This window comes from Triticum aestivum, chromosome 3A (genome assembly GCF_018294505.1).
Source record: "Triticum aestivum cultivar Chinese Spring chromosome 3A, IWGSC CS RefSeq v2.1, whole genome shotgun sequence".
In the NCBI taxonomy this organism is placed as follows: Eukaryota; Viridiplantae; Streptophyta; class Magnoliopsida; order Poales; family Poaceae; genus Triticum; species Triticum aestivum.
The window spans coordinates 432,053,962-432,078,888 of NC_057800.1; the positions used below are offsets into that span (position 1 = coordinate 432,053,962).

The window sequence follows — 24,927 nt, forward strand, 5'->3', positions numbered from 1 at the left end:
ATCCCTCCACCGTCTACTATTCATCCTGCCCTCCACACCACGGGGTCCTGTTCATCCACCCCTCCACGGGCACCCCTCCACCGTCTACTGTTCATCCAGCCCTCCACCACACCACGGGGTCCTGTTCATCCAGAGGCAACGCCACCGCTCACCGTTCATCCACCCCCCCGCAACGCTCACTGTTCATCCCATCGATCGGCTTCAGTTAGCAGCAGTAGCCAAGGAATCGCTCGATCGGGTTCAGTTAACAGCCATCGATCGATCGCTCGGGTTAAGTGACGCATAGCCTGCAGTGCAATCGCTCGGGTTCAGTTAGAGCCCAACGCCTCGCTCGGGTTCAGTTAGAGCCAACGCCTCGCACACACGCGCGTACGTGTACGAGAGAAACGCGCATCGCTCGGCCTCCGACCTCCCACCGTAACCGGAAACTTCCCGAAATTTTCCTCCCCCTCGCTTCTACCACGGTTTTTCCATCATGGACGGCCCAAAGAATGTCATGCAGCTGCGTCTCCAGCCCGCCCAGGATGAAAAGCCCATTTTCTGTCATGATTTTTTGTCATAGAAGTAGGAGCCCACCACATCTATGATGATACCGGGTTTTGTCACAATTATCGTCATAGAAGTGTCATATGTATGACAGAAAAAAAATTCGTTCGGCCCAAAATGTCACGGATGTGTCTTTTTTTCTAGTGGTGATGCCTATATACATGATCATGCCTAGATATTCTCATAATTATGCACTTTTCTATCAATTGCTCTACAGTAATTTGTTTACCCACCGTAATACTTATGCTATCTTGAGAGAAGCCACTAGTGAAACCTATGGCCCCCGGGTCTATCTTCCATCATATAAGTTTCCAATCTATTTTACTTTGCAATCTTTACTTTCAATCTATATCATAAAAATACAAAAAATATTTATCTTATTATCTCTATCAGATCTCACTCTCGTAAGTGATCGTGAAGGGATTGACAACCCCTTTATCGCGTTGGTTGCGAGGTTCTTATTTGTTTGTGTAGGCTTGAGGTGACTTGCGTGTAGTCTCCTACTGGATGGATACCTTGGTTCTCAAAAACTAAGGGAAATACTTATGCTACTTTGCTGCATCACCCTTTCCTCTTCAAGGGAAAACGAACGCAGTGCTCAAGAGGTAGCACCCCCCGGGAAGGTAATGGGACAGCATGGGCCTTAGTGGAGGAGAGAGGCCCGGCCATAGGAGGTGGCGACCCCCTGCCAATCCGAATTGGACAAGGGGTGGGGGCGGCGCCCCCCTTTACCTGTCCTACTCCTCTCTTTCCCCCTTTTGCTACTCCGGAAAAGGAGAAAAGGAGAGGGAAATCCTACTAGGACTAGGGAGTCCTAGTAGGACTCCCCACGCTTGGCGCGCCCCTAGGGGCCGGCCTCCTCCTCCCCCCTTTATATACGGAGGCGTGGGGCACCCCAAAGGCACAACAGACATCTCTTAGCCGTGTGCGGTGCCCCCCTTCATAGTTTACCACCTCGGTCATATTGTCGTAGTGCTTAGGTGAAGCCCTGCACTGGTAACTTCATCATCACCGTCGCCACACCGTCGTGCCGACGAAACTCTCCCTCGTCCTCAACTGGATCAAGAGCTCGAGGGACGTCATCGTGCTGAACGTGTGCTGAACACGGAGGTGTCGTACGTTCGGTGCTAGGATCGATTGGATCGTGAAGACGTTCGACTACATCAACCGCGTTACTAAACGCTTCCGCTTTCGGTCTACAAGGGTACGTGGACACACTCTCCCCTCTCGTTGCTATGCATCTCCTAGTTAGATCTTGCGTGATCGTAGGAATTTTTTTGAATTCTATGTTCCCCAACAGGGGCCCCCCTCCGGTGGTTCTTTGATCCAGTATTTTTCTTTTCTTCAAAAAAAATTGTCAAAAAGTTTCGTCCAATTCCAGGAACTTTTATTTTTGCACAAAAAACAACACCACGGTAGTTCTACTGAAAACATCGTCAGTCCTTGTTAGTTCCATTCAAATCATACCAAAACTATTTAAATTTGTTGTAAACATGGCATGAATACTTTATAAATTATAGATACATTGGAGACGTATCACCCACCTGCATGGGGGACCCACATGACGTGGGTTGTGAGGCAAGGCCCCACACCCCTGGTCTAGGTGCACCAGTATCCTCCCCTAGAAGGAATATGATCATATCCCGAAGCGGTGACATCAAGATCCCTAAAAAGCGGGATAGCAATCGGTGGGGAAGGAAAGGAGGGATTTCCTTCCTCCCGCTTGGCCAACGACCCTACGGGCTTATAGGGCAAGCCACCAGCCCCCCTCCATGCCTATATAAAGGTGGAGAGGCATTGGGGGGCAATAATTTCCATGCTTGCTCGTCTCCCTCCCATTACACCTCCTCCACCTCGCGCAGATGCTTGGTGAAGCCTTGCTGTAGTTCCGCTGCTCCCACCACCACCACGCTGTCATGTTGGTTCAGATCTCGTCTACCTCCTCTCCCTTGTTTGCTGGATCAAGAAGTAGAGTACTTGAGCAAGTGGTTGAGGGTTTTGACATAATTGGATGGAGAAAGTGGCTGAAGGTTTTGGAGCAATATCGCTAAGAACTTGAGCAAGTAGACCATTAAGCAACACCTCATCCCCTTTTAATAGTACTGGCTTTCCTATGGACTCAATGTGATCTTGGATCACTTAAATAGAAATGAAGAGTCTTCAGCTTTTGCCAAAAATTGTCCTTATCATTTTGAGGGCTCCACATCTCTAGTCCATGCCATGCCAATCATTCAATATCCTAAAATATTTATCTTGAATGGATATTGGTTCGATTAGCTATATGTTATTATGAATTACCAAAACCACATGGGGATTAGTTGCACTTTCAACTTTTAAAGCTGACTTCGTTGCTGGCACACAGAAATATTGTGTAGTAGCGAAAATGACTTAATTTTTTTTCATACATTTCCTCCACGGTATTCCGTGGGCTGACTACTAAAATTATAACAATGGAGGCTCTTTTCTAATGAGGGTAAAAAATTGGAAGTATCATGTAAAACCAATTGCTTGGTAGTACGTTGTGGATAGAGTGATTCTCAAAATGAGAAGGTGAAGAAAAAGACAGAGTCACAACACAGAGACTTCAAAGAAAAAATATGGCAGTTCTAGACGTATACCATGACTCGGAAATAGGAAAACTAAGAAGGCTCATAAGTGCCGATGAAAAATGTTACACTTGGAAGTGTCCGGAGCTAAAGGAGAAGGATCGAGGTGGATGGGTTCGACGGTACGGGAACAAAAGAAACAACGGTTTCAACCTGTCAAATATTTGGGTTTGTTCTCTGAGCATGAGAGAGTCTAAGCATGCCACAAATAGAACATCACTTGATGATGTTTGTCGTGTGATTCTACCTCATGTATTTTTATTTTTGAGTTCATTGCTTTCTCATGGATCTACGGTGAATGTTGTTGGTAAATTGGCAATCTCTGTTGCATCAAACCATAATCATTCCTGAAAGGCACTAGTCACACTCAAGTCATTTCCTATGGTGTATCTTTAAACCCTAAACCTCATTATTAGAAACCCTAATTACTCCACTTGCCATTACAAAACATAGTTCATTTTATTTGCTCGTATAATTCTCCAAATATTCTGAGGGACTCTTTGATATTATATAGAGTCCACTTCTACAAAAATGAATATGGAGTAAAAGGTTTAGGCAATCTATTGTACTCATCAATAAGCGAAAGAGTTATATCGATAGAAGGTGCAACGACGGTAGGACTGAAAGAAGATAATGCGGGAGGTTAGCATGTCACATGATCCGTATGATGAACATGAGTTAATAGATCATTACTAGGACTAGTGTGCATAATGTTCTTTGAGCTACATTATAGAATCATGTTAGGAACAAGAGACGAAACTTATGTAAAAGCAAGTTTTGTGGAAGGTAACTTGATGATAAAGGAATACAAAATTGTAGAAAAAAAAGAGAATTGATAATTACCTAGGATAATAATTAGTGTATCCCAACAATTTTGGTAATGGCATCTTCATTGAATCGTCTGAAGAATTATATTGATAAATCTGAACATGTGGATCTGGCAACGAAGTTCACTAAAAAACAAAAGGATGTTCCTCAGTTGGCGGGGGAGGCGAGGAATGCATGCCATAAGTTTATAAATCAGATGGTATGAACTCCACAAATTTGTAAGATAAAAATTCTAGGTACAAATATCTGAGTCTGTGGTGAACAAGCAGAAAAAATAATAGAACAAAAGGAGTGAAACCAAATTACCTATCGAAATGTAATTTTAATTCATCAAACCCTACTCCGAAAGATCCCACATGCCTACGACACATGATAAGCAGAGAGGGTTATGCAACGAAAAAACAAAATTATGAGAATGGCAAGCGAATAGAAAGGGTGAATCAGAGAACATACAAGGATGTGCAGGGACAGAAGGAAGAAGAGTTCGTCCCACACTAAGAATGAAGAAACCAGACGAAGAAGATGAACATGAAGCAAGACCTAAACATGTAAGGTCCAGCACATATTCGTATAGGAGGAAATATGACGTTATGTACCAGGTATTTGTACAAGATTGATGTGTATATTATAATGTACTCTCTCCGGTCCTTTTTACTCTGCACATTCGATTTGTCGAAAGTCAAACTTTGCTAAGTTTGACCAAATTTATATTAGAAATTATTAGCATTTATAATATCTAATAAATATAATATGAAAATATATTCCAAGATGAACAAGATATTGGTGTTGTTATGTGAATGTCTATAATTTTTTATATAAACTTGATCAAAGTTGGATGAGATTGACTTCGGACAAACCTAATATGCAGAGTAAAAAGGACCGGAGGGAGTATTCATAATGTAGAGAGTTTACATGTGATTTTTAGGCATTTTCATGTGTAAATGAGTGCACGAATCACGACGCGAACGAAGGGGTGATGAGATATGTGCCCGTACCACTGTGCCCTGCGAATTTCCGGCTCATCAAACCCATCACACGACCTTTCGCGCTCAAGAGTCAACCACCTACACAGCTATCCTAGACAATTTTAGTATCACTAGATCACGTTTCTAGGTAGTCCAAAATGCAAATAAGCATGTCTTTCAACAAATAGTAAACAACTTCTGTGGCCAACTTTTTTGCGAAAATGACAATCTATTATAAAGGCTCACTAGAAATATAAATCGACTCAAACATAATAAAAAATACATCAAGGTCCTTGAACTACTGAAGGACCATTGCCACCACGAGTCGCCAATGTGCCGCTGTCGCCATTTTCATATCGGAGCCTACATGACATTGTCAATGACAGTTAAGAAGTCTTCATGCAGTCGTTGCCGGTGAACCCCTTGAATTGATCGGAAGAACCTGTCATCAAATCTCGCTGTCACGTACACACGATGAGAAAGCCTAACCATGCAGCCCCGAGGAGCTGGTAAGAATCCACGCCGAAGCTATGAAGAAGGTCAAAGTCTGGGAGTCCAAGAAGAAGGATTATCATCCGTTCGAGCCCCATCCCTGCGTGGACCAAATCCTAAACTAATTATTAGCCGAAGGTGAGGCATCGGGATTTTCCTCTTCACCGTCGACCATCCAAAACGGCTGGCAGAGGGAGGAAGGAGGGGACGAATCCAGGCGCTAGAGAGCACACGAGACTGTTCCACGGATCGACAGACACGAGGCACATAATTTTTTATCTAATTTCGCTACAAATCGAATGTCAAATGTTTTACCATGGTAAATCGAATGTTTTTATGGCAATTTATGCTCTCTCGAGGATGACAAATAATTGTCATGTTCAGTTTTTGCTAGGATTTTCCCGTGCTCTCTAAAGGAAATTGTCATCCTCGCGACAACATGAATTGTCATACAACGTTTTGTTTGTCATGCTTTAAAATATGACATCAGATTTTCAACATTATTGGTTTTATTTTAGAGGACCGCATGAGACACGTGGTAAGCAATCCAAATTATTTGAAAAGAAAAAGGTTTTAGTTTAGAGGCACGACGCACACACTAAAGAAAGGAAAATATTGCGGGAATCCCAAAGAGAAAATTAACAGCGGATAAATTTGAGCAGGCAGAACGCGGAGGCGAGGGCAAACGAGAATAGAAAAAGGAAAGAAGGAAGGAAAAATGCCGCAAGGAGGCCACGAGCTCGCCCAGTGCGGGCCCCCGCGCCCGCCGCTCGCTCGGGGGGAGAGGCGCACCACGGACGGTGGCGAGGCGCTGCGCTGCGCCGCTGCCGCCCACCCACGCGCGCGGGGGCCCCACCGAGCCCTGACGCCGCGCGTGACGTCGGGCCCGAGGCCGCGCGCGCCCCGGCCTGGCGCCGCGGAGGACACGTGTCGTGCCGCCAGAGGCGGAAGGGGGCGGGTAACGTGCGGGCACACGCGGCTGCTCGACGGCTTTTGGTTCGTGGGGAACGGGAAAAAATAAAACGGGCAGCGTCACCCCGGCGTGCGACCCAAGCGGCGCCGCACCGCCGAGTAGGCTCTGCCTCTGCCGCCCCCTCTACGTGTGCGCTGCGCTGCGTGCACCCGGCCGACTGCACCTGGATGGCTCGTCTGGTCGTTGGACGGACGAAACGTGTACAGGTGCAATGAACCACGGACTTTTCCTCGACCTCCTCCATGCCCGTACATGCACAGGTGCAAGTGGAGCCGCTGCACAGAGCCCCTCAAAATCTAGGGCCCCCAATTTTTGTGCAAATACTAAATCCTGAGATTATGGCAAGTAGACAATGAACTGCAGGCTCGTGTCTGCAGCAACCTATAAATTGGGGTGTTTTCTACTGCTTGTTCCATTGATCCATCAATCCATCCATCGTCCCCTTAGGAAATCAAGAGGTTGGAATCTTGCTGCTTGGTCGCCGCAGTCCCTGGAGGTGAGCAATCAGAGCGCCTCCGAAAAATCAGAATATAGAGGCTGATGTTGATGATAATGTTGACAACATTCAGGCTGAGAATACTAATCCAAGATTTTGTATCAAAAAATGCCCATAGGATGGCACGCTTTGGCTAAAAGAGTAAAAGATGGACTTGTAGCTCAAAATTGTAAGATTTTCCTTTTTAAGTATGTATAGTTCCTTCAGAAATCTGTACTAGCGCAATGACTAATAAAAATAATGTTTTAATTACCTATTTGACTTTCTTATACATGGGGCCTAAATTGTGATTTCGCTCCGGGGCCTCAATTTCTGGGGTACGGCCCTGACCTCCTCCATTTTGTTGGTGGCCTCATCGGCGGATTAGACGGCATCGGTGTGTTTGGAGCCACTCTACATCCTCCTACTCCCCCCACTTGAGCATGCCACATGCTAATCCGACTTTTAAATCCTCTATTATTCCATCTATTCACAAATATAGGATGCTTTAAATATTTTAATACCGACTACGATCATATTGAAATGATCAAATGAATAAACAAACACACTAAAACGTGTCTATATACATTTAATTCAAAAAAAAGTTAGAACATGTTATAGTATTTGTGAGAGAAGGAAGAAGGAAGTATTACGCATATGTTCAGTTAATAGCCCGATTAATGACAAGCCGTACGTAAATTCGCATACAGTAGTATTTTTGTAACCATGTGGCATTCTCCCTCTCTCATCATTTTATTTAAAGATCAATCTATGACATCATCTAAACCTTAAAATTGCTTATAATCCAAGAAGATTAAAAACCCGACGTCAGATTTTTAACCATGTGAAATCTAACGCTCGATACGACAAATTACGTTATTGCGAGCATGGCAATTTTTCTTCAACAACCTTGCTAAACATCGTAGCAAAAAAAAAAGAGCATGACAAGGATTCTTCATGCTTGCTAAAAAATTGTGATGCTCGCGACAACATAATTTGTCATTTCGGGCGTCAAATTTACCATATTTAAAAACCCGACGTCAGATTTGTAGCTAAATCCTATAAATAAACACCACTTGGACCTTTCCAAACCAAAGATAATGAAGGAACCAGCTCATTCGAAATGTGCACCTCCATTTTAATATGTTTGGTACAACCATGTGATCAATCAGCCCAATAATTTGAAAAATATATAAATATTAGAATTATTGTACTACGATCGGAAACAACAAATATATCAAGTACTATATCCTATTCATTTAGCACACCGCAAAATGCATCCCTAATGATGCCCTTTGCCAACTAAAAAAATATTTTTGAGTCCTGAAATTTTACTAGTAGTACTAGTAAATGCAAGATGTTTTGGATATTTTAATATACACTACATGCGGGCCGATCGATTGTGGATTTTGCTTTCCATCGTTTTCCATAGTAGTGAAAATGCTCTTGTGTCGACACGGCCTGTTTTGTTCGCTCCAGTACGACTGAACGAATGAACAAACACGCTAAAATGTGTCTACATACATTTGATTAAAGATAAATAAAACATCTTATACTACTACTGTTGTAGTCCCTCCGTCCCAAAAATTTTGTGTTAGATTTGTCTAAATGCGAATATATCAAGTCACGTTTTAGTATTAGAATATCCGTATCTAGATAAATCTAAGACAAGAATTTTAAGACTGAAGGAGTTTTTTAGATGCCAATTTAAGATGAATGTTTGTACTAGTAGTAAAAAAGTGGTAGCGGTGGGAGTAGAAGCAAGCAAAAGAAGAGAAGCGGTCGTACCTGGACAAGATGCCAAACCAGGTGGAAAGGGGGAGGCACGAGTGCATTGCCTTTTGCCCGCTTTCCAATTCCGCTCGCCCTCATCACCTCACCTCACGGGGTGGCCACAGCGATTTACCTGTGGCGCCCCGCCCCACTCCCTTTTCTGTTTTATAGCACCCCCTGCCCGCCTGCGTCCTCGGTTTTTCTCCGCTGAGCTTTCCTTCAACCCCGCTCAACTCCCGTCCTTCCTTCCCTCCCTACAAATCTGGTCTGCTGGCCGCTGTTCGCCGCGGCCGCCGGGTCTCTCGCGCTCGCGCAACTGCCTCAAAACCCTAGCCACCCCTCGCGACCCAGTCGATTGGATCGCCCGCTTCCTCCTCATCCTCCACCCACACCCAAGGTGCGTCGGCTGCCGTATTCTCCTCGCCCTCCCTACCTGCTTCCATATGTATATCTATGTATGTCGTTTGCCTTCACCGTCGTTGCCGGGATGCCCGTGCTCGCGTCTGTTATCGTCGCCGATGCGCGCCGGGATTTCCTGCCCGCTTTCCGCCCTTGGTTTTGCGCCGATTCGTGCCAGATTCACGGCTCTCTGAAACCTGTTTTTTTTCTTCTAGATATCTCCATCTCTGACTGCGTGCGTGTTTCTTCTTTTCATGGTTCTTGTGATTGTGTGATGTGCAGACAAAGTCATGGCAGGCCTGTTTGTTGGTTTTCCTCTGAGATGAGAAATCTTTGGCGGCTTTCATTTATGCGCGCTTTCCTTTCCTTTCCTTTCCTTTAGCATGCAGCCTTTTGCGCCCCCTTTTTTGGTGCTTTCTGTTCGGGGTGAGCAATCTGGTGATACAAACGGCCGCCGCCGGAATTTGTTTCTTTACTCCTTTTTATCATACCAGGTCGTTGCAGATTATGGCTCCCGATTTCTAGTTTTTCGTGGGCCATTCCTCAGATTTGTCTTCTCTGTTTCGGTTGCCCTTGTTAATTCGATGACGGACACGGAAGATCATTTCAGTGGATCTTTGTATCACCTGTCACTGTTCCTGCTTCGTTAAATTATGGCTGGGTTGATGTACAGAACTTTAGATTCTTGCGAATGCTAATTACAGAATTAGAGTTTTTTTTTGCGGGGAAGAAAACTACAGAATTAGAGTTATAATAATGAATGTCTTATCGCTTAGCAAAGTGATCGATTGCTCTGTTTTCTCCCTTCAGGGGTATTATACATTTCCATTTCTCAACTTTTCGGGGAAAAAATCATTTCTCAAGCGTAGTAAAAAAAGGTAGACACTCACTGGCGTTTCCTCACGAACTTAGTGAAAACCTGTCATAATATTGTCCAATTGCACGGTTTGGGTTGGCGTCGAGGTTTTGGGAATTAAGACTTGGCCAGTTGCCATGGATAACAAGGCTGGCTGTCTCACGAGTAATTACCTATTGATGTCAATGTTTGATCTGAAAAGCAAATCATAGCTGATGGGATCGTCGCATATTTATTGATTGGAGGCTCCTCCAAAAGCACTGGCACTAATCCTATGACGAAAAAAATGCAACAATGTTAAATCTAGGCTAACTACTGCCAGACTGCCAACAACTGTGGTTTGGCTTGTCGCAAAGAAATTGGTCACCATACCTTTTGCAATGTTTGGCAGAAGCGTCGTTTTATCAGCCTGGCAGGATGCTAAGGAAGTGCAGCATCCCATAGTTGTGGTAGTGAGACAAATAAGAGCCATACACGAAGTGCCATACTTGTGGCAAAGTTTGGTTATGCAATATGATTGAGGCGGCGTCTAGTTTTAGGTTGTCCCAACTTGTAAGGGCATGCACAAGAATCTGATGTGTGCGCTAAGCATATGAAGAATTGAAGACCTTACTATAACTCTTTTAGTTGTGAGACTGAGTGAAGGCTACCTTTTTCCTTCTTTTCGAGAAACTGGTCATACAATCATCTCCTGGCAAGTAATACATACTGGACTTAAAAAATACTGTAGAAAGGATGAGCTAGTAGTAAGTGAATAGGATCTCCATGAAGTTGGTGTTATTCTGATAACCCTGTGGTTGGTACTTCCTATAATGTGTTTTGCAAAAGGAACATGGCATAATTTAGCTATAATATGTGGGCTACAGTGTCAGCAACTTTAACATTTTCCTTCTGATGTGCACTAAAAATAGATAAGTGAAACATGTATTTAGCATGATCTACAATCTCTTATCCACCATAAATTTTAACAAGACTACGTTATTTTTGCAGGGACCACTGATTTCACTCCTGTGTTTTCAACTCACTTGGGCTCCGCGAGAGTGCTGCCATACTGGGTATAATTCATCATCTTTGATATCTTCTTTATTTTAAGGTCATACCGACATTTTTCTTGCTACTGCACCTTATGAAGTGTACTTGTTGTTGGTCATCTTATGTAAATCAAAGATGTAACTGCACGTTCTGTTTCTTATGAAAGAATTAACAGGAAGCATGTATTCCTGTTCAGAGCAAAAGGCGTCATGCTGTTCAACTTCATTACTTGTTATAAGATAATGTAGTGCTGGTATTCAAATAAACAACAGATGACAAATGTTTAATACAGTTGGAACTGCGATATTGAATTACACCTGCCATCTATAGGGTCTGAGATTTGTTGTCCCCTCAACTGATATAGTACATGTGTAATCAATCTTTCTGATCTTTGATCTGTGTAGGCACTTACAGATCAACAAATAAAAACGATAGATATAGACTCATCTCAAAACAATGTTATGCAATGTTATAATCTTATACTCCCTCCGTCCTGAATTACTTGTCTTACATTTGTCTAGATACGGATGTATCTAGACACGTTTTAGTGTTAGATACATCCGTATCTAGACAAATCTAAGAGAGGTAATTTGGGACGGAGGTACTAATATCTTGGGAGAATATGATTATGAAAGCTAACTATTGAAGTCACTACAAAATTATAAACAGAGTCTGTTAAATTTACGAGTTGAAAGATTTAGCATTAGGGTAAACCAACATAATTTTGTTTTGAATTATAAAGACACCGACAATTCTAAGATATGTTGATCATGACAGAAGTGGACATGTCATGACTGTGCTCTCCTTTTAGTAGATAGCTGCTCCTGGTTGTGGTCTCCTTTTCCCTTTGTATGCAATTTTTATGACCCTTTAATGTTAAGTAGCCTTTTATGGATCTCTTTTTACTTTTGCTGCATGAGCTTTGTAGTTGAGACTTCCTAGATTCTCATCTCATATTTTTTTGCTAATCAGCAGGATCATCACCTTCTGTTTGGCCTGAACTGTGGAAGTTTCTAAGTAGAAACTGAGGGTCAGTTCAAAACTTCATCCCACTCACCCCATACATACTGGCGAGAAATGGATCGTGATGATGTATCTGGCTTTGTTAGCGGGGGTTGCAAGCTGTTCTGAGTTTTCTAACCTAGTAGAAGTTCATAAATAAAGTTATGATACCAGGAAGTCAGTCAACTGGTGGTTCTTTTCATTTACTAATTGGTTGATGTTTCCGAATTGGAATGGACAAAACTTCTCATGGCCTTGGATTTGGTGATAGAATCAACTCGGTGAACACTTCTCATTACCAGAGTTCAGTTGAACATACTGCTCAGCATAGAGATACACTTGATTCCACATCATACTCCAGCTTTTCATTCACTAACACAAAAGCCCTGAAAAGGAAGTGGGGTACTATGGCGGGAGCAGAAGGTACTGGGGATGCATTACTCACTCTGGGTTTAGGCCGTTCACCAAGTTCATCTGACAATAGCAAAGTAAGCTCTGCCACAGCTTGTGCAATGTCTCCATGCTCGCTAAAGGAGGCTGATGAGGAGTCATCTGTTGATCTTAGCTTGAATTTTGAGCTTTCCCTTGGCAATGATGTTGCACACTTCCAAAGGAAATCCTCTGCTGCTTTGGTGGCCAAATCTCCTAAACTGGATCTTCAGTTGAGTTTATCCACTGGCTCACCTGAATCTGCTGTCACTTGTACAAATATGGTGTCACCAAATATTCATGATGGCTTGGACATACCAGTGACCTATTCATTACCAGCCATTATAGGGAATGGGTCAGCACCGTCTAGTTGGGGTTTTGAGCACTCTGTGGTTTCATCATCATATGCGTCTGAAGCAACATATGCCTTTCCATTTTCGAAGATACCCAGACAAGAGAATGGTGCTTTAGCTTCGCCAGTCATATCGTCAACTATGCCAGCAAGTGTGAAGAGCTCGGTTGCCTCTACTTCGGTGGTAACTAACCCTCAGCAGCGCAATCTTAACACTAAAACCTGCCAGTTCCCTGGATGTGGGAAAGGGGCAAGAGGTGCATCAGGGCATTGCATAGCCCATGGTGGTGGCAGGCGATGCCAGAAACCTGGTTGCCAGAAGGGTGCTGAAGGAAGGACCATATATTGCAAGGCCCATGGTGGAGGGAGGAGATGTGAGTTTCTTGGATGTACAAAGAGCGCTGAAGGGCGCACCGACCACTGCATTGCCCATGGCGGTGGCCGCCGGTGCAGTAATGATGGCTGCTCCCGTGCTGCCCGAGGAAGATCTGGCTTATGCATCAGGCATGGAGGTGGAAAAAGGTGTCAGCAGGAGAAGTGCACCAAGAGCGCAGAAGGTCATTCTGGCCTCTGCATCTCTCATGGGGGTGGGAGGCGATGCCAGTTTCCAGAATGTGCAAAGGGTGCACAGGGAAGCACAAAGTTCTGCAAGGCGCATGGTGGAGGCAAGCGCTGCACTTTCTTGGGCTGTACCAAAGGAGCTGAAGGCAGCACCCCTTACTGCAAGGGCCACGGAGGAGGCAAGCGCTGCTTATTTGAGGGTGGTGGAGTGTGCCCGAAGAGTGTGCATGGCGGGACGCAGTACTGTGTTGCGCATGGTGGTGGGAAGAGGTGCGCTATTTCCGATTGCACTAAGAGTGCTAGAGGGCGGACGGAGTACTGTGTGCGCCATGGTGGTGGCAAGAGATGCAGGTTCGACGGCTGTGTGAAGAGTGCGCAGGGGAGCACTGATTTCTGCAAGGCGCACGGGGGAGGCAAGCGCTGCTCATGGGGCCTGCCGGACTCGAGCTTCGGTATTGGCACAGAGCAGTGTGATAAATTTGCTCGCAGCAAGACTGGCCTCTGTTCAGCTCACACCGCTCTAGTCCAGGACCACTGTGTTCATGGTGGTGGTACATTAGGCCCTGTGATCCACCACTTCGCCACAGATGTTAAACCGGACGAGATGGAAATTGCTGCGGCAGTGAAGGTTGATCCTGTTTCGATGCAGTCGGAGCCTCCATTGCCGGAGGGCAGGGTGCATGGCGGCGGGCTGCTGGCGCTGCTTTCTCGCGGCGGAAACCACACAGGCCCTGTTGGTAACTCGGAGAACGGGGCCTCTGTCATGATGGCGTGGATGTGAGTGGGCGGACATTCTCATCAAGAATTGGTTGCTTCAAGTTTTGATCTGTTTCCAGAGCTAATGCTGTGGCGGGATGAAGTTCAACATTTCACCAATTGTTGTCCTAGTTGTTTGGAAGTGGTAGGACATATATCCTCCGTGTAGAATAAATAAGGGAGAGCGTTGTGGGCTTCTCTGTTATTGTAATTAATTAATTAATGTCGTCAAACTGCCCTTGCTTTGTGTTTATTACAATTTGTGTAATCTGATACTATTTCACAGTTCCTACTTGGATGTCGTCTCTTCGCTGTTTGCTTTCCTTTGTGTTTCTGGTAATAGTGCAGCATGTAGTACGATATTTTTTGGTGGGTACTGGGTAGAAGTCTGTCCTATATTGGTCGGATGAGGGTTATTTGGTTATCGATTATTCATCAGATAATTCTCTTTTTTTTTGTGAGCCATCAGATAATTCTCAGTCGCGTCAAGAGATGAATGTTGATGCATATTATCATTGCTAGAAACTCTCTAGATTTAGTACCATGAACGTCGAGAGATGAATGTTGATGCACATATCATTGCTAGAATCTCTCTAGATTTTTTCTGAAACCTGTGGCACACTATTCAAATCAAATACTTGTTACATCACTAACAAGTTCAACTAGGATAATCTACGAAGGATCAGCCTCCCAAGAAACTACAGCATTACTCCCTCCGTTTCGAATTACTCGTCATAGAAATGGATGTATCTAGAACTAAAATACATCTAGATACATCCATACCTGCGACAAGTAATTCGAAACAGAGGGAGTAGAATCATAGGAATTCCTAGCAAACTTGTGTGCCACCTTGTTCCCCTAAGTGAGAGGAAAAGGACAAATACTTTGAGCTAAATGAAAACACTTGTTCAGAGTAGTAGAATAAGAATGAAACTCTAGATTTAGTACCATGAACGTCAAGAGATGAATGTTGATGCCCATATATCAAATGCTAGAAACTCTCTAGATTTGGTACCAGACCGCCATGTATGGCTTTTGGAGGCCCGGGCTATGTAAAATATGTTATCATTGATCAATAAAGCTCGGGAGTTTCGCTAAAAAAGAAGAGATGTTGCTTCAAAGAAAAAAGAAAGAAGAGATGTGAGGCAGGTTCCAGGGAAGCTTGTGGCCAGGCACAAGATAGCCAGGGTACCAAATGTTACAATTGTGTCGAATTATTGGGCTAGAGTTAGACTTGGAGTATGCAAAGGGTTAGATGTTTGAGCCTAACACCAACGACCCTGGGAATCTGACTTCCAGGTGGTGGTTTCCTCCAGAAATTCCATATAGGCGTCCTGCACCAGTGTCAAACGAAACCTCTAGTGCACTGGTTCTTCCTGAACCAACACGCAACATGAATGATCCCCGACAAGGAAAAGGAGATGATATGCAGTTAACTCAAGAGTAAAGGCAATGCACAGTACGGTCAGCATAGGAAGACGCTCAGTACAATGTTCCAAGAGAATCAGTTACCGTGGCTACGAAGGAGAACGTGAACGGGGTCAACAGAAGCTCCATCGCAAAGCCAAATTTACACCTACGATCGCAACTCGATGGCCTAGTTATGTTACAGGGCAAAACTGGACAAAAATAATCACACCCACTTGGGAGCAACCAGTTAGGAAATTAGCAGAAAACAAAGAATGAACAAAATTTCCTGAAGAATGAATAACTGCCCTAAGTATGTGGTTAAGCGCTACTCAATCAAATGTCCGTCCTTGTGTCGTTTAAGCGACCGGCATCATCTGACGGTGGCTTTATATACCTCCCTATGGTTTTTTGCCGAGCCCTCTTCTTCATTCTCTGGATCTTGTCTTTGGTCTGTTGCTTCCTTCGCTCCTTCTCCTGCTGCCGCATGGTCCTCTCCCGCTCGTACAGACCTTGCCACACAACTTCGCCAGTTTGTGGCCAGAGCCACCTTCTGTCGGGGTGGTCCGCATCAGCCTCTTCTGCCAAGTCTTCGTCCATGCTCTTCAGAGTAGCGTAGGAGAACCACTGGATTGACATCTGACCTCTCCTGCCCTCCAGCGGATGCTGCTCCTGCATTGCACCAGTCTCTGGGTTTACATACACCATCCGCCGTGCACTGTGGAACGCCCAAACGTTTACAATCAACTCGAGAACACCAGAGTAGCAGTGCTTGTCCTGTGCATGTACATATCAACAAGAGAGCAACGGTCACAGGTTTTCGAGGTGGAAATAGCATAACTATCATATATCACAAACATATAGGTCAGATTTCATTTCCTGTAAAAGTGATCAGCTGTTCTTTTGTTCCAGCCAGAAGTGTTCGAATGTTCTATATCAGTATATCACTGTGACAGGACTAGGAAGGGTATTAACTATATTGTCTAATACTGTGATAGAGGCGCTCACCCTGTGGAGACTCAAGATGCAATGCCCAGTTTGATTATGCTTGTCGTACATCTGTGCATCCAGCGCATCTACAAACATCCTACAAAACAGCATCTCTGTAAAACACCAACTGAGTATATATATAAAAGAATTTGAACCATATAACGCAGGACTTAAAACAAACCAAGTCCTCTTTGGACCTTAGCCCAATGTCAGCACATGCAACAACAAGGCTATATACTTAAACAGTAAAAAATACACACATACTACTTTAACCATCGCTGGGCGTTATTGGAGACAGTATATACACAGGCTATGAAATTCTTAACAGTAGTAGATCACTTTTTTACAGCCTGTGTATATGCAGGAGTACTTTTTTATGCTCACGGTAGTAGATCACTTGAAATGCATATACAAGGCAACGACCAACTAGCCAGTGCACCAGGATTTCCATATCTACAGTTAAAAAAAGTACTAGCTATATGGTTTGGCTATAATAATACTTCAAAAAAAATGTTACCTTGAGAACATTACAAATTCCAGGAATGATCTCGTAGGCATAACCCAACTTTGCATCACAGACCACGTGTCTCCATCATTAGGCATACGTGGCAGAGAATTCAAATCTCCATCAAGCTGCAAGCCATATATCCTTTGAAAAGCCTCCAAAACAGCTAACCTTCAGGACAGAACTATGAAGAAAATTAGTTTGTTGTAAAACAAAGCAGTTCAGTTTGGCACCACAGCCAAAAATTCTACTTTAAACAGTTCGTGAAATAGCAACTTTAGTTCTGTAAACATGGTAGGCCAGAAAGGGCAGTAAGATTCTCTAAAATGTTACTTCCTCTGTAAAGAAATATAAGAGCATTTAGATCACTACTTCAATGATCTAAGCACTCTTATGTTTCTTTACGGAGGGAGTACTCTGTAAGAAATGATGGTTGGTAACATGTTTTTAGAACAACTTATTGCCCAATCCAATACAATATCTGTTAAAACTAGAACATTTGCAAAACAACATGCAACAGTGCAACCTATGAAACATGGTTAAATAGATGACCTGCAGTTCCCAGCATTAATCGCATCACAGAGGGACCAGAAATCTTGATTAGCATGATTTCTTGGATCTTGGTCCATACGAACCCAAAAGTAGAAGGCATCTCCATGCTTTTGAGTTTGAATAGCTTCCAACATTGCAGATTCAGCATTTTTTGACAAGTTCGCCTGCTTAGGAAATGGGATGGTAAATATAAATAGGATGCTAACAATTATGCATGACCTGGATAACTAATCTACATTGCATCATCAAAAGGAAAATTCATATCTACAGCTTGACAACATATTAGGCAGTGACATCCAATGCACAGGTTCTGTACAAAGAATAATGCCCAAATCATTCTTATATCTATCATATTCATTGAGAATCAGTGGTACCCCAAAATAAAAATAACCAAAATACAAAGACCTCTTTGATATCAAAACAAAAATCATTTTACCTTTCTTGCAGTCACCCTCCAGGATTGAAATCCTATCCAAGAATTCTTGTGTATCCGGTCAATTCTGTTAGCCAGAGCAAAGAAAGCTCCAAATTCGCCAAGGATATCTCTGTAGTACCCACTGTTGAGCAGCGGGAGACGAGAAGAAGCATCAATGTCATCTGCTCCGAATCTTCGACCTTTTGAAGACTAATGGAAAACAAACTTCATGTGATCAATTTAAGCCATTGAAATATTTCTTAAGAGTAGCCAAATATATTCTGGCTAGCCACATACCAACATCCGTTCCATTAGTATTAATCCAGTGATAAAAAATAATTTAAAACAAAGAAGAAATACGTATTTATTTATTTTAGTGGAAGAAGAAATAAATAATATACACATATTTGCATCTATATGTAAAGTCACCAGTCACCACATGGGTTGTTGGATTAAGTTTAGTTCGATCAGATATCTCCTCAAGTGACTAAATCTTAGCAATCCAAATCTGACTCAATGGTATACATGGCAGTTATATATGTTAACACCTAGATGAGTTTGCATTAGTTGTATGCAGGAAGCAATGCAAATCTTAGTTCCATCAAAAGTTGTGTTCACACTGTCACACTCCCCATTTAACATGTACAACCAGCCATGGTACAAGGAATATGACATTTATAGAAGGTCGGCTACAGATTTTAGATCTCATGGTTTATAATATCAGAGATGGTTTTTAAATGTGTACATTTGAAGCATTCAGGCTGACCATTTAACATTCTGAATAACTTGGTTACTGCTAAGAGGTGAAAACAGCTTACCAGGCCAATTCCACGATACAGAGAGCTTTGATGCAGAAAGGGCCAAGTTCCCTCCCCATAGAAGGGTTCGTATATACAGAGTGGCTGACCTGTCCGTTCAAGCTCCTTTTCATCTCTTTCATGCAATTCATTTTTCATCCTATCCACCCTTTTGACATTTCTATACACTTCCTCCCATGTTCCATGAGGTTGGTCACTCCTCTCCTTCAACTGCATAACAATCCAATCAAATTACTTAGCATGCATTGTTAAAACGATGAAAAGTGATGTGTTAAATATCAAATTTACGTCAATACTTACATACTCTTCTTCCAATTTCATTTTGGCGCTCATAATACCATTTGCTCTTTCTTCCTTCCATGCAATAGCAGAGAACGTTTCATCAATCTTTGGTGTAATACTGTGAGGGTCATCCTTTCTGTTCCTGTGCCAATCCATTTTCTGGAGCATCTTGCAGTCAGCCAAACTTTCATTCACATTGTATAAGTTCTTCACATCCTCAAATAGATGCCATTTCCACTCTTGTTTCAAAGGTAAAGGTATCTCCCCAGCACTTAACGGGGTCAGTGTTTCGGAAGGAAACTTGATAACATTTTCCAATAGTACAGCATAGCCTTCAATGGTTTCAGAAGCCATCAGATCCTTCGCACGGGCTTTACCAACTGATGCAATATTTTTCCCTAGATCGGATAGTTCCCCATTTGATACCACTTGCAGTAGGACTTGGCTTAACATGGCGATATTCTTTCTTGGAAAAAGGAGTCCATTTATCCCATCATCAATCTAAGCCATCAAGAAAACAGTGTTAGCTTATGATAAGATGTGCAATGGTAAGGTATTGTGTTGATAAATGCAATGCCAATAAAATTTGAGACATCATGAGCATACATATTTTGTGATCATTCCAAGGTCCGGAGCTATAACCAGCTTCTCAAGAATCATAGCTTCAACTAGCACACCGGGGAAGGATTGCTCATCAAGGCAAGAACAGTATATGACAAGGTTAGCTATAGCAAGGAGATTGTCAGTATCTTCAACAGCAACATGCTCCACTGCACCTCTTGAGAAGCCAACATTTAAAGCAATGGCCTATGATTATTAGAGCAATACCAAGCAGTTAGATGCAATTTAAAGGTTTATGACCTCTAAATAGTGAATTCAAACGATGAAAGACAGCATGGTTGTACATCCTAACCTCAAGAGCTATCCTATGCTTATCAGTTTGGTTTCCTGTCAAGATTCTCACTTTCAGTTCAGTCTGTGTGCTATTCTCAGAAGGATACTGCTGTAAAAGAGGTCCTACTGCTTGCAAGACAAGTGCCTCTTCCATCAAAAGCCCATCATATGAAAACTGACTACCAACCATAGCAATTACAAAATCTCTTGGACCTAAACTCAGGCTGATTCTCACATCTTTGTCATAATTTTTCGCAATGAATCTATCAGCTTGAAATGCTGGTGCAGGAGAACCTGGAATCACGAAATAGTTACCAGAATCAAATGCAGCATACATCACCTGCAGGAAATGAATATAATAAAATAATCTTATGTCAGGCTGGGGGATCTACATAAAAATGCAAACATTATTAATTCGTCAAATTTAGTAGTATGAGAATAGCTTAAATACCGGCAATATGTAGTTGGGAAAAACTATAACATTTGCCCTGCTAAAGACTTCTTGCCAACCACCTAGGATTTGAGTCATTCCACTAGACTTATATTCCCTAATACAATGAGCGAGGGAAGTCTCTTGCACAGTCCAAATGACAGGTACGGATTTGAAAGGCTCCTGCAGAAGACTGCAGCAAGACACATTAACTTTGAGTAAACATTTGGAAGTGGTCAAAATTAAACACCTGACTTTGTGCAAACACCTTAGAATAATCTGAAATATGTAGTCACAGTCCTTGTTTCATAACTACCTTGAAAATACTGGCCTTGCTTCAATTGAGTTTACAAGCATGCCATCATAGCTGCAGAAATACAAATAAACCTGGTGAGGAAATGATTAGGATGTGAGGCTGAGGCTACATACTATTTTCAAGTTAAAAATGCTACATTATGAGACAATATGCAGTAAGTAATATAAGCAAAGAACTGGCAAGATATACTTTAAAACTTACTCTAGCCAATCTATAGAAGTGAGTAACTTTGTGTCCACAGGTAAGATCTCAACTGGTATGCCAATAGTACTCCAAATACTACTACATGGGCCATCCTCAAATGAGAAAACCTGCATTGAAAATTTGCAAAGCGGATTAATAGCAACATACAGACAGGGAGTTTATGACATTTCAATCATGCGCATCCATTTTGGTTTGGGTACTTGTGCAGTTCAAGTTTTGTGCAGAAGACCATAGATACACACGATGATAAGAGTGATTCAAGTAATCTATGCCTCGGTACTTGGGTTTTGGCTAGACATCTCAACTTGAATAGTTGGACTAGACAACCAACTTGTTGACTAGACGTGACTCGTCAAGGACAACTAGTGGCTCGACTAATTGTGCAACCCGCTATAAGACTGAGCTCATGTTAGACCGAGACCACTCCAAAAGAGATGTACTTCCTAGTAAGCTCAAAGTATCAACCTAGCTCCCTGCCTCTGATAACCTAATACTGATAGCAAGATGTTGTGCTGATTCAGAAAGTGGCCATGTATTTCTGGCTCCCACTCCAAATTTTGCAGTGTAGTCAACTAGTAAGGCCCCACTTGGATTGTTGATTGGCTCCTAAATACCCCCGTAACCGATACAGACCTCCAGCCATCGTGTTTATTCCAGGCGGAAATCACGCTGCAACCGGTAATATACACCTGTAAATTAAATCCGGGTCTATAAGCTTACACCGATTCCAAGCAGGGTCTAATGTGGTATTTGTAGCAAGCATGGTCCACTAGTCTATGCATCGCACCCCGGCGAAAAGAGTCGACTCTTCGGCCCATAAACTTAATACAGCACTTTAGAACCTATGCACATGCAAAAGTTTCTGCAACATAATGATCATGCACCATACAAAGAAGACAAAACAATAGAAATGAATAATCCGTGCATATAGTACAGATTTTATTTCAACAAAGATCCTATTTCATCCCTAAGTGCTCATGAACTAGCAGTGATCAAAATATCAAACTTGCTGAAAGAGCGCAAAGGTAGAAGGAGGGTTCAGGGGGGAACACCAACCATCGTTCAAGCATACCATAACGCACATAGGGATAATTAGGATACATATACGCGTTATATACTCCATTAGTCTAACAAAATATCACTAAGACTTGCACTGCATAAATCAGATTTGATTGTTGCCACCTCCGAAAGTAGGAGGTACTGACAGTGATACCTCATGCTACCTCTCGTGGAACTGCTATACTAGGAAGTGTGAACGTCGAAATCAGAACTAAGAGATTAGTTGCATTACGAATAGTACATCAGATACGGAATCTGAACTTGCTGTGTATACCATCAAGGAATATCACTTGTGGAAGCAAACCAACTAATGAAGGAAACAATAAAGACACGGCAAGACGCGTTCCGGTATTCAGAAGAAAGCAGTTGAGCCACGCACCTTCATTTCGTAGCCCATCGCCTCCAGCACCGAGGCGACGCTGATCATCTGAAGCTGCATTGCGTCGGGAGAGAGATCCCCAAACACCTAAACGAAGTGCAATGAAAAAAAATCAGAGCCAGAATCGCGAGAAAACAGAACTCAAACACCGCCCAGCCCAGCTCAACAACTCACCAAGGCGAGGCGCGGCTTCCGGGCCCCGACCCTCTTGACGGGTCTCCCGAGCTCCGCCAAGCTCTGAGCATCCTGACTCCGCTCCCTCGCCCACTTGTCCCGCAGCCTCGTGGGCTCGAACGTGAGGCCCTCGCCGGTCTCCAGCCCGCCGAGGCCGCGAGGCAGCACGGCTTCGGTCCCGCCCCGCCCCCGTCCCCCGCTGGCGCGTCGCGAAGGGAGCAGCATCGTCGGGTTCTCGACGACGAGCGATCCGGGGAGGAAGGTGTACACGAGAATGGTGACGAAGAAGAAGGCGGCGCCGGTGCCGATCCACTGAAGGAAGTCCACCTTGTCGACGAGCACGAACCGCGCGAGCCTGGATCTCACGCCCGGCCTCCGCGCCGCGCCCCCGCCGCCCGCCGGGGTGCGCGGCACCGGGGCCGGCGCCGCCGCGCGCTTGTAGCTCCCCGACCCGGCGGCGCTGTCGAGGGAGCCCATCGGCGCTCGGCCTAGGGTTTCGGGGCGGCCGCGGCCGCAGAGAGCATGGCGAGCGAGGGAGCGAGCGATTAGAAGCGAAGCAGTTGAGGAGAGCTGGGGACTGTGGAAGACTCGTGAGTCGTATTTAGCGAAGGAGGCGTTGCGCTCCGCCTGTTTCGTTCGTTTGGTCTGAGAGGGATGGGGGCGACTGGCGAGGACGAAGGGGCCTGGTGTGGTTTAAGGCGGAGGGGCAAGGCGACGCTGGGGCGTCGGATTTTGATCGGACGGCGGGGTTTCGGGGGTTTAGCCTCGCGGTCGCGAAGCATGGGGCCGCGTGTTTCGGAAACCGGATGGAGTTACCACGTCTCGGGCTGCGTGTCATGCTGCCGCGACGCCGTCATGGCTGTTATGGGGTATGACAGGTGGGCTGACTTCTTTCGGGCCCGCGTGGCAGCCTCGAGGGTGAGCCGTTTACAAGGTATCTGTTTTGCAGTCTCTAGCGACATGTTTTTTCTCGTGCGCCGCACCGCTACTTGCCTGGGACGGAAATAAAATTAATCAGAAAATGAACGAAAGCACGCAGGGGGGAAAGTGGCAGGGAAAAGCGAGAGCGGTGATTCGTCGTTCGTCGTTCGTCGTTCGACCGTAAAGTCTGGGCACGGTGGGGTGGGGTACATGCTTGTTACCTCAACTGGGGAAGGGAGGGTAGAGGGGAGGGGGAGAGCCGGGCGGCTCCGTGGCCGAAAGATCCAGCCGTGGCGGCCACAAAGCGGGCGTTGCGTCCGGCCAAAGGAGAAGATATGCCGCCCCGCTGCTGACGGCTGACGCAATGCAGCGCGTCTATGCGGCTGGGACATGTGTTGTGTTGCTACATATACGAGTGGAACGCAAAAAAGAAAAAAACATCACTTTACAATTCGCAAAAAACACCGCATCAAAAACATAAGGCAGATAATTGTCTGCCTTTTACTTTAAAAAAGGGAACGCTACACGTCTGCCCATAGAGCAATTGAAAATATCAACCGCCTCCGAAGCCACTGGATTGGGCCACGTATAGCCGTCAGATCTCCCGGATGAGGTGCGGCACGATTGCAACAAGGTAGATATTGCGTAGCTCGCTCTGCAACAACAGCTTTGTTGTAAAAACACCGAAAGCGTTTTGTTTGCTCGATTTTTTTTTATTTTCGTCTTCACCTTTTTTTGCAACATAGATGATGTTGCCGGAGGACTTTTGCAACATAGGCGGTGTTGCGGAAATATTTCATTTCGTCTTTACATTTTGCAACATAGATGATGTTGCCGGGGGACTTTTGCAACATAGGCGGTGTTGTGGGATATTTTTTTCGTTTTTACTGTTTGCAACATAGATGATGTTGCGGGAGGACTTTTACATGAACGATGTTGCGAAGATTTTTCACCGAAAATGATGACATCGTATGCAATGTCAATCGAGATTTATGCAACAAAGATGATGTTGTCGAAGGTCTTCTGCAACAAGGTTCTTGTTGCGAAAAGTATAAAATGCATCGCCGACCAGAGCGACGACGAAGGATGAGACGGGAGGCTGGGGCGGCACAGCTGGGCCGATGGTGGCTAGAGCGGTGCTCGGGCGTGCACACTCGAGTGGCGGCCATGGCTGCAAGCAGGCATAAAGAGGCGGGGAAGGAGATGCAATGCGCGTGGTGTTTCTAGAGAAGGGGCACGTGCTGCTTCTCGGACCACGAGGACACGTGTCTGCCGATGGAGAAGATCGATGCAATAGTAGCATCCGCCGGTTGATGGGAATAGTCTCCCTTTAAAAACCGCTTCAAAAAATTGACAATGGTCAAAAGCATTGAGTATTTCTTTTATCCCGTTTTTGACGTGGCAAACTGCCCACGTTCCGATTTTAGTTGGTGATGCTGGGAAACGGTCGTTAACGGCCAGTCGGGACCGGCTCAGTCGAAACATTTCCCTTTAGGGAAACAGCCGTCACTGCCCGCTCACTCTCTCACATCTCTC

General features: G+C 44.3%; 2 protein-coding genes across 5 annotated transcripts; one reads left to right on the top strand and one right to left on the bottom strand.

Annotated features, from left to right (window-relative positions):
* Positions 1–8,820: 8,820 nt before the first annotated feature.
* LOC123061521 (uncharacterized) lies at positions 8,821–14,335 on the top strand. 3 transcript variants are annotated; one of them, XM_044484649.1, is made up of 3 exons: positions 8,821–9,055; positions 10,904–11,006; positions 11,921–14,335. In XM_044484649.1, the coding sequence occupies exon 3, from the start codon at positions 12,181–12,183 to the stop codon at positions 14,068–14,070; it is 1,890 nt and encodes a 629-aa protein (XP_044340584.1). In that variant the 5' UTR covers positions 8,821–9,055; positions 10,904–11,006; positions 11,921–12,180; the 3' UTR covers positions 14,071–14,335. The 3 variants fall into 3 exon arrangements, with proteins under 3 accessions (XP_044340584.1, XP_044340582.1, XP_044340583.1); XM_044484647.1 differs by having other exon boundaries at positions 10,904–10,968; positions 11,918–14,335; XM_044484648.1 differs by having other exon boundaries at positions 10,904–10,968.
* A 1,201-nt stretch (positions 14,336–15,536) lies between these two features.
* On the bottom strand, positions 15,537–23,133 carry LOC123061519 (uncharacterized). 2 transcript variants are annotated; one of them, XM_044484645.1, is made up of 14 exons: positions 22,471–23,133; positions 22,297–22,383; positions 20,856–20,965; positions 20,655–20,705; positions 20,360–20,531; positions 19,928–20,248; positions 19,621–19,821; positions 19,033–19,515; positions 18,733–18,942; positions 17,936–18,124; positions 17,500–17,663; positions 16,960–17,118; positions 16,461–16,539; positions 15,537–16,229 (listed from the first exon to the last, which is right to left on the bottom strand). In XM_044484645.1, exons 1-14 carry the CDS (start codon positions 22,945–22,947, stop codon positions 15,789–15,791), a joined length of 3,144 nt encoding a protein of 1,047 aa, XP_044340580.1. In that variant the 5' UTR covers positions 22,948–23,133; the 3' UTR covers positions 15,537–15,788. The 2 variants fall into 2 exon arrangements, with proteins under 2 accessions (XP_044340580.1, XP_044340581.1); XM_044484646.1 differs by lacking the exon at positions 15,537–16,229 and having other exon boundaries at positions 16,461–16,555.
* Positions 23,134–24,927: the final 1,794 nt, after the last annotated feature.